Genomic DNA, 8,742 nt, shown 5'->3' with positions numbered 1-8,742 from the left:
CACTGCTCAAGCACCAGCGACGCCTCCACGCCCGAGCGCGCGTGGACCAACGCGCCCAGGAGCAACACCGCGCCCAGTGGCGGGCGCTGCAGGCCAAAAGCCCCGCCGAGAGTAAATTTGCAGTCCGAAGTCCGTCGCCGGCGCGTGCTGCCGGCGCGTATGAGGAAGCACTGATTGCCGAATCCAAGGCTGCGCTCGACGAGCAGCTGCAGCAATTGCGCGCGTCGCGCGACAAGGAGCTCCGGAAGGTGCGCGCCGAGCTGGACGCCGACCTCATTGACGCCATTCGCTACGTGCACTTGGCCGACTACAAACGGTGATGCATTATAGTCCTAAGGCGTAGAGGGTTAAATACTAAAGCTAGCGTTAATCGCTAAAAGCGCCGGAACGACGTCTTCTTTGGAGGCCCCGCCGGGCGCAGCGGTGGGAGCACCGTCGGCTTGCGCACGGGCTTCTTCTCGTCGGGCTTGACAACTTTGGCGGAGCGCGACGATTCCTTTGGGGCACGGCGCTCAGTCTTTGGCGCCGGGGCTCGCGTTACATTCTTCTTGGTCGTCTTGCGCTTTGGCACTTGGTTGGACGTGAGCTGCTGCGTGATGAAGCAGCTTGGCGCGGGTTTGACGATCTTGAGGTCGCGGCTAAGCGTGCTTTTGACATGAATTGGGAGCTTCGCCAGTCGCTTGGGCTTGGTGGTAGGCTTGAGAAGAGGTCGCTTGACTTTCTCGACACGCAGATCGTCGTCGGTGTTCTCGGCGTGCAGCGGTGCACGCTTCTTGCGGAGCTCTGGCGGCAGCGCGTTGAGCGTCGACGTATGGCCCAAGATGGGGTTAGCGAGCCGATCCAGCGTTCGCTTGTTGGTCTTCTTTGGCTGCGCGGGCCGTGTGCCATACCGGTGCTCGATGAACGAGAATCGCGCCTGGACCTGCACGTGGTGGTTGAGTGGCGGCGCCTGCTCGTCGCGCCGGGGCGACTGCAGCAGCGCGAGGAGGGCGAGGCGCTGCGTCACGTCGTTCACAGGCGGCGGCGCGTCAAAGCCGCCATCACCGTCCGTCTCGGGAACGTCGCACGCGGTGAGGAAGATGGGCCGGCACGGGTCGACCGAGTAGGATGGCATGCTATTTTTACGCTTGCCGTTCCGCATGCGCCAAAGGGTTTAACGCACGCTCGAACAGGCCGCCACGTGGGCTTTGACGCATAAAACGCAATATCGGCCGCCTGTCTCAATCGGGCCAGCATCCGTCCGGGGATGTTCCAACCACCGACGGCATGTCCCAGCGGCGCGGCTGCTCTAGGGCTACTGGCGTTGTCACCTCGTTCGTTTTCTTTGGACAGGCGATGGCTTGTACACGACTAATTTTGTTTATTGATCCATGCTAATACACACCTACTAAGTTAAGAAACACCCACGCGACACCGAGGAGAGACGCAGCCGCTTTAGTTTTGCTCGCGGCCGTGCTTGATGCAAAAGCCGTTGCGCTGGACCCACTTTTCGCAGCCGTCGGCCTTACACCGCACGCCGCCGCCGTGGCCGCGGCAAAAGCCGCGCGATTGGCTCGACTTGGGGCAGCTCGGGAACTTGCAGCGCGCGCCGCCGCCGTGCGCCTTGCAGAGGCCCCGGGACTGCGCTGTCTTGTCGCAGTTTTCAAACGAGCACGGGGTACCACCGCCGTGCGCGATACACTTTTTGTTGGCCTGCGCGCTCTTGGTGCAGCCGGGCTCGGTGCAGCGCTTGCCACCGCCGTGGCTGCGGCAGAGGCCCTTGGAGCGCGCGACGTTCTTGCACGACTTGGTGCGGCAGACGCGGCCCGAGCCGCGGTTCATCGGGTCGCTCTCTTCGTCCGGCTGCTCGTCGTCGTCCGACGACGCGCTCTGCGGCACTGTGTTCTGGAGCATCGTCGACGCGGGGCTCCAGCTCGCGCTCGTCTGCGGCGAAAAGCTAAACGTGGGCACCGACCGCTGCTGGACTGGGTTTTGCGTCATGTAGCTGCTCGGGTTCCAGCTGCGCGAGAGCGGGATGTCGGGGCGCGGCATAAACTTGACGTCCGCGCTGTTCTCAAAGGAGCCAAACGCAGTCGTCGGCGTCGGGCGAAAGCCGTTCGACGGGTGCATCTCGGTCTTGATCTGGTTGAAGCGCATGACGTCGGGCTCCATCTGGCGCTGGTGCATGTAGCGGTGCATCTCGTGTGGGCCCTGGTAGCTCGAGGAGTGCATCGATGGCGGCGTCGTGGGCTCGCGGCGCTGCGGAATGTACTCGCCGAGACTCATCGAGCGCAGCTTGGGCAGTGCGACCGACTCGGAGAAGGACGACGAGGCCGTCGACGTGTACGAGTTGGTGTAGCCAGGCGAGTACGAGGCCAAGCTCGGGAGCGCCGATGGCGTCGACGCGGGGCGCAAGGACGGGATCGGGATCGGCGCCGAGCTCGCGTTCTCCATCGGGTGGTGCACCGACTTGGTCGAGTCGATCGAGGCGAGCGACGGCAGCGACGCCCGCTTGTAGACCGGCGTCTCGTACATGCTCATGGAGCGGCGCTGCGCGTGCTGGTAGCTGTAGTCCTCCATTGGTTGCGTGCTTCCGGGCAGATTGCTTAATGGCCGTCCGATAGCAATCGTCCGTCAAGTTGCATTTTATTACCCTCTATCCCAACAATAATTTAAAAACGTGACTGGCTTTTTATAATCCGGATGGCATCCGGATGCTCTACATTTGTAAATTGTATGCTGCTCGGGGGCGCCTGCGACATGGTAAAAAAGAAACCCGTTTCTGATTTTGCACTATTAAAATACCTCGTGTTTTTATTAGACTGGCGCCGAGACAGGTCGCGCGAGATTGAAGTCGAAATTCGTACTAGTAGTACCGTACTGCAATGACGCTGCCTTCAACACCCTGTCTCGGCTGAGCCAGTCGATAGCCACTGGGCACAGCAGCAACCCGTCGGAGGAGGAGAGGCTGCGGAGGATGATGAGCTTAGGTCGCGGAAGTGGGTGTGGGATGGACAGTGTTACGCCGATGCAAGCGGATGCTGTTTCGCGCCGACATTTAAATCACTTGGGCCTTGTACGGACGGTTGTCTCTTTTTTAGCCCTCGGCGTTGGCTACTTTTTCCCACTGTCTCACAGCCTTGCTTGATGCTTGGTTCTTGAAGCGTATGTTGAAGATGACACGCGTTGCTCGCCGTCATCTGCTGTCCAGCCACAAGCTGATTATTATCCATCGCCAGCGATGGATACCCGTCTTATCGAAGAGTCGTACTGCACTGTGGGGGATTGCGCTGTCGTCGGTGTCGGCAAGCCAAACGAGTGGCGCGCGTCGCCTCCTATTCTACACTGTAGTTGTCGACCAAGCGCTGCCGACGACGGCGAAGAATGGTCTTCGCCAGCGGGTTTGTGAAACCACATACCACGCGGTGAAAAGGGCAAGTGAGAAGGTGACTGGAAGCAGGCGGTGGGATTGCGCATTCCCTCAAGAAGCTTTTGCATACAAAAAACAAGTCAATGAATTTATTTATTTTTAATTGGACAGCTTTTTTATGGGTGAAGAAGCCCCACCGCGTTCCTCGCGTCAAGACTGTTCTCGATCCACCACCAGTGCCTCTCGACGGCGCGCTCGAAAAGATCAAGTAGACCAGAAAGCGCGATATTATTTGGTCAATGGATGATGTGACGGGGTTCGAACCGCCTCTGAGATCCTTCGAATTCATGGGAAGTGGCGGCGTTTCGCCCGAATGTGATCAGACATAGCTTGCCGGCGACGAGGCAGGGTGCGAGTTGCTCTTTGCTATGTTCACAGCGTCCAGCGATTGCCTTTCCCATCCATGCCGAAGCGTCCACAGTCTACAGCCCCTTGGAGTTTGCGCAGGGATGATAGGGAGCTCACTGAAGTGCCGGATGGACGCACGGTTCAGCGCTGTCGAGACCGCTAACCTGCACTTTTCCCGCCACGTACCTCAGCCACGTACCGGTAAGTCGGCGACAAGTCGCAACCACCAAGTCGGCGGTTACACACAGGCGACGATCAGATCTGGGATGCACGCGGACCGCACGTTATGAGGAGGCCTTGGCGCCCAGCAGCAGACGCCTTGAAGCTTCGGCGAACGATCGTGTCCATTGCGCACCCAAGCAGCGCCATCAATGTGCGACGAACTGGTACACGTATCTTTGGGACACCCGCGCGGCTGATGAGTATCTCACGTCGCCATGTTGAGTCCGACGTCGCGGGTGGTGCCACGTCATGTACGCCATCTCCACCGATCTGCGTCGAATAGAAAGGCGTCTCGATCTGCGCTTCAATCAGCTTCAGCCTCAAAAATGGAGATCCTCGTGCAAGGAACAAGCGCACGGACTGTGAGTACTCAAGCGTCAAGAAATAGACCGACTTGGTACGTTGTAGCGTCGACACGATGGACGACAGCCGTGGAATTCTGGTCAAATTCTCTGGGACAAACGGGTTTGTCCCTTCCATCAACAACACATGCTGGTGGCTGCAAGTGGTATATGCCGAAATCAGTGCTACATTCGGCATTGAAGCGTAGAAGGGTGGCACATGCCACTTCAAAGCCACCTGGCGTCATGGCCGCGCGACCGCGAGCGCACCCCGACGTGGCCCTGCCCCGGACGCTCCACGCTGTGAGTCATGCTGCCTGTCTCTGGCGCGGGGCTAATGAGCCGTAGACACACCACGTCCCTATCGGCGCGCGTGTCGTGATCGTGGGCGACGTCCACGGCTGCCTCGACGAGGTGCACCTGCTCCTCGCTGCCTGCGCCTTCGCGCCCGCCCATGACGTGCTCATCTTTGTCGGCGACCTCGTCAACAAAGGGCCGCAGTCAGCCGAAGTCGTCCGGTTTGTGCGCACAACCGGCGCGCTCTGCGTCCGCGGCAACCACGACGACGCCGCTTTGAGCGCCTACTACGGTCGGCGGACCGGAACGCCGGAGACGTCCATCGCCGCCTTTGACACGCGCTACGACTACGTGGCTGACCTCTCGCCGGACGATATTGCGTTTCTCGAGCAGCTCCCGTTCTCGATCGCCCTGCCCGAGCTCGACACGCTGGTGGTGCACGCTGGCGTCGTCCCGAACATCCCGCTCGAGGCGCAAGTGCCCCAAAACCTCTACAAGATGCGGTACCTCATTCCTCCGAGCTCGACTAATGAAGCGTGGGCCGCGTCCGAGGCCAAGCCCGAGACAGGCGGGCTCTGGGCGCCGCAGTACAACGGTCCGCCATTCATTGTCTTTGGCCACGACGCCAAGGCCGGGCTTCAGGTGCCGCATCTCTAGTCGCACGGTCCCTTCAACATGACTAGGAGTGTGCGCATGCTCTCGGGCTCGACACGGGCTGTTGCTATGGCCGCGAGCTCAGCGCGGTGATCCTTCCGGTTCGATACCGCGTCCATCGCCCACTTTCACATATCGACGTTCTAGGAGCGCCGTGTCGTGTCTGTGCCAGCGCTCAAGATGCACTGCGTGCCCAATATTCCTCCGCCAACGCCGCAGTAATCCTTTGCTTGGTCTAGTTGAGTACTTACGCAGCGACGTACACGCGTACCTTGGGCTTGTGCACGCGGACGCCAAAGCAAAAGGCAAAGAGCGAGGCTGTCAAGAGGGCCAGCGTCGCTATTGCAAAGAGCAGCGTCATCTCGTCGGCAGCGGCGCCGAGCGCGTGCAGCTCGCTATGGAGCTCGTTCCAGCGCTGCCGCGTCCATGCTAGACAAAGGGCGTTATCTCGCATCGCAAACACGGATAATACCGCAGTTGCCGGCGTACGAGCAGTCGGCGAGCTTGAACGTCTGAAGCTTCGACGTGTAAAAGCTCACTGCGGACTGGAACGGGTACTGGAGCTTCGCGAGTGCGCTCGTGTTGGCTTGCATCGCCGTCAAATGCGGACGCGCCTCCAGCGCAACGTCAGCGACGCTGTCCATATAGGCGAGGAGCCGGCCGCGCGCGACCTCGAGCTCCCCGCACCATCGCCACTGTTGGAGCAAGTACGAGTTTTGGCGCGTCGATTCATTGTGCGTCAGCGTGGACCAGTTTTGGGCGTAGAGCGAGGCCATGAGCTGGACGTCCGAGGCGTTGAAGACACCATCGCGGTTAGGGTCCGTCGTGAAGGTGGTGACGCGCGTGTCGTTCGACGCCGTATACGGGGACGGCACGGTCGTGTTGCCAAACAAGAGGACGGTCAAGAAGCGGTGGGCGAGCGTGACGTAGCTCTCGTCCCACCCAAAGAGCGACGTGATGCGGCTCGGGTCCGAGCTGTTGAACTAGAGACGTTTGTCAACTATAGTGTCGTGATGGAATAACGCTGACCTGCGTCGCGAGCGCGGCAAAGTCGGGGAAGAAAAACAGTTGCGTCGTATTGTACAGCGGCGGCGGCGCCATGCCCGTGTCGGGCGTCGGCAGTGGCGGCACCTTGACAAGGTCGGCGCACTCCAAGAGCTACGCACCAAAAATGAGAGGACACATATTGTGCAAACCAATTTGAGACCGAGAGCAAGGACCGATTTGCGACCCAGGATTGATCGTGCAGGAGGTTGATGGCGTCTAGCAGTCGGTGGAGCGCAGGGCCTCACGCGCGACAAGGTTACCATTGCGCGACGACGTGTTCTGAAAGAGCTCGGACATGTTGGCTTCAATACGGTCGAGGTACGCGAGGCCATCGCGCGCGCAGAAGGACACGGTCCACAGTATTCCGGTCATCGCAGACGCTACACGAAAATACGATGGCGCACGAGAGCAGCGCTTCTCGTACCGACAAGGGTGCCCAACTGTGCCGTGTAGCTGGCGAGCTTCCCGAGGCGGCCTTTCCGGCGCCAAAAGCCGCGCGTGGCCGCCGCAAGTGCAAGCAAGGCGAGGAGACTCGAGAGCCCGTAGACGATGTAGACGCCGGGCTGAATGAGCATCGTGAGTTGGTTTGTCTAGAAAAAAGTTGATCATCAACCCCCTACCATGTACCAGAGACAAACGAGGGTGGCCAGCATGCGCGCTTGGTGCGTATTGACGCGCTGGACGTCGGCCAGCGTTTGGTTGAGAGAGACCGAGAGGTTCACGAGCGTCGGGAGCAGCGGCAGCTGAGCAAACGTGATGAGGTTGGCATGACTCGCGTACAGTATCCAGTGCACGACCGAGGCGCCGCGCAGCCAGTCGAGCTGGATGCTCTGAATCCTACGCTCACGTCAAGATGCAGAGCGCGTCGTCTGTCCTACGTCTTGCGAATGGCGACGCACTGGTCGCAGCCAAAGCAGCCCGTTGCGCCCCCGATGCCCATGATGCTGCTGGCCGTGCGGTAGATGACCATGCTCGAGCATGCGGGCTGTCCGTATGAGGACGCGATCGGGAAGGGCAGCGCGAGGGCCGCCAAGGGCGCGGTCGTCGACGCAAAGATCTGCGGCATGTCCGTCACGTTCAGCGAGGTGTACAGGGCCATTTGATCCAGTAGCGCGGCTTGGAGCTCCGGAATGCGGGCGCCCGGAAAGCCATCGATGATTGCGCGCAGCGGCGCATTCAACTAGCACATGTTGAGACCCAGAGTCGTGCGACTCTGTTTACGTTGGAGTAGAACGTGAGCGTGTCGGCTGGCAGCGCGTCGGCGACGAGAAACGTAATGTTGGCCGCATGCTGCACGAGGAGCTCGTAGTTGACGTATGACCTTGTGAGGCTGCCGCCTACATGCGTGCGTGAGATACCGCCGAGACGCAAGGATTCGGCGACCAAGGACGACCACGGCGCCGAGCATGAGGAGCATCGTCACGAGCTTCTCGAGGAGCGAGTACGGACGCTTTCGGCAGCGGCAGTAGTTGAGGCACACGTTAAAGAGGTGGCCGAAGACGAAGAGAATACAGAGCCCGGACGCGCCGAGGAGGCCGAGGATGACGAGCTGGAAGGCCATCGCGCGGTACGTAGCGAGGGTCGCGTCCATGTCGGGCGTCGGCGTCGTCGGCAAGAACGTACTACACGGCGAACGACTGAGCGACAGACGCTGCTCGATCAGCTACTTTGTAATGGACGATAAAAAGGACAAGTTGTACACAAGCGGCCGCAGGTCCGGGTACGCGATCGGCATCGCAGACACATTCACCGTGCGCGGGTACACGCCCTATGGCGTCCTTCGTATCCGCCTCGACGCTTTGGAAATCGCTACCGAGTTGGCAATCATCGCCAGGTCGTAGACTAGGCAAATCACTTCAACAATGCAAAAGAGGAAGAATGAAAGTACTCGAGAGCTCGCAGTAGTCGCCACGGAACCCCCACGGCTGCACGCAATTGCACCTACACCACTCGCAGTCGCTCGAGAGGTAGAGAGATAGAACGTACTTGCCCTGGGCGTCGTCTTCCGACAAGGTGCACGTGCCGCCGTTCAAGCAGCAGCGCGCGTCGGCGTCGTGGTTGAGCGGAAACGTTGTCCCGACGAGCGAGCCACTGCGCACACGGCGGGGCCCTGGCGACTACACCAAAGTAGATCTTATTGAAAAAGTACAGGCAAGGCCTACTTCGCCGCGCGTGGGGTCGTAAGGGAACGTGAGCAGGCACTGCGGCTGGGGGTTCACCTTGACGTTGGTGTCCCAGAGCATGACGCGCGCGCCCGTCGCCAGGTACACTTGGTCGCTGCGGACACTCGACGAGCAGCCACCGCAACAAGCAAAGTTGTCGTCCCGCAGCGGCGGCTGCACGACGTAGGCTGCCGATAGCGGCGCCAAGAGAGCCCACGCGCGCATCGATATGAGTAGAAAGGACGCTTCAAAGTTGAAACGG

General features: G+C 60.3%; 4 protein-coding genes across 4 annotated transcripts; 1 reads left to right on the top strand and 3 right to left on the bottom strand.

Annotated features, from left to right (window-relative positions):
* Nucleotides 1-294: 294 nt before the first annotated feature.
* On the bottom strand, nt 295-1,137 carry SDRG_11172 (hypothetical protein). Its single transcript, XM_008617202.1, has one exon. It carries the CDS (start codon nt 1,112-1,114, stop codon nt 374-376), a length of 741 nt encoding a protein of 246 aa, XP_008615424.1. The 5' UTR covers nt 1,115-1,137; the 3' UTR covers nt 295-373.
* Nucleotides 1,138-1,336: 199 nt separating this feature from the next.
* SDRG_11171 (hypothetical protein) lies at nt 1,337-2,656 on the bottom strand. The gene has a single exon (XM_008617201.1). The coding sequence runs from the start codon at nt 2,557-2,559 to the stop codon at nt 1,435-1,437; it is 1,125 nt and encodes a 374-aa protein (XP_008615423.1). The 5' UTR covers nt 2,560-2,656; the 3' UTR covers nt 1,337-1,434.
* A 1,910-nt stretch (nt 2,657-4,566) lies between these two features.
* On the top strand, nt 4,567-5,493 carry SDRG_11170 (hypothetical protein; the record flags this gene model as incomplete). Its single annotated transcript, XM_008617200.1, has 4 exons — nt 4,567-4,623; nt 4,669-5,259; nt 5,301-5,372; nt 5,419-5,493. The coding sequence occupies 4 exons, from the start codon at nt 4,567-4,569 to the stop codon at nt 5,491-5,493; spliced, it is 795 nt and encodes a 264-aa protein (XP_008615422.1).
* Nucleotides 5,494-5,518: 25 nt separating this feature from the next.
* SDRG_11169 (hypothetical protein) lies at nt 5,519-8,705 on the bottom strand (the record flags this gene model as incomplete). The annotated part of the gene is made up of 15 exons (XM_008617199.1): nt 5,519-5,700; nt 5,744-6,254; nt 6,301-6,429; nt 6,479-6,534; nt 6,579-6,698; nt 6,743-6,908; nt 6,957-7,155; nt 7,197-7,498; nt 7,540-7,655; nt 7,702-7,940; nt 7,986-8,086; nt 8,132-8,160; nt 8,207-8,259; nt 8,305-8,435; nt 8,481-8,705. The coding sequence occupies 15 exons, from the start codon at nt 8,703-8,705 to the stop codon at nt 5,519-5,521; spliced, it is 2,559 nt and encodes an 852-aa protein (XP_008615421.1).
* Nucleotides 8,706-8,742: the final 37 nt, after the last annotated feature.

This window comes from Saprolegnia diclina (assembly GCF_000281045.1).
Source record: "Saprolegnia diclina VS20 unplaced genomic scaffold supercont1.39, whole genome shotgun sequence".
NCBI lineage: Eukaryota > Oomycota > Saprolegniomycetes > Saprolegniales > Saprolegniaceae > Saprolegnia > Saprolegnia diclina.
Note: the sequence above shows the minus strand (reverse complement) of the source record. Positions and strands in the feature narration are given on the sequence as shown.

Coding starts and splice junctions, on each gene's coding strand:
- SDRG_11172 (XM_008617202.1), bottom strand. CDS start 1,114: ATGCCATCCTACTCGGTCGACCCGTGCCGGCCCATCTTCCTCACCGCG.
- SDRG_11171 (XM_008617201.1), bottom strand. CDS start 2,559: ATGGAGGACTACAGCTACCAGCACGCGCAGCGCCGCTCCATGAGCATG.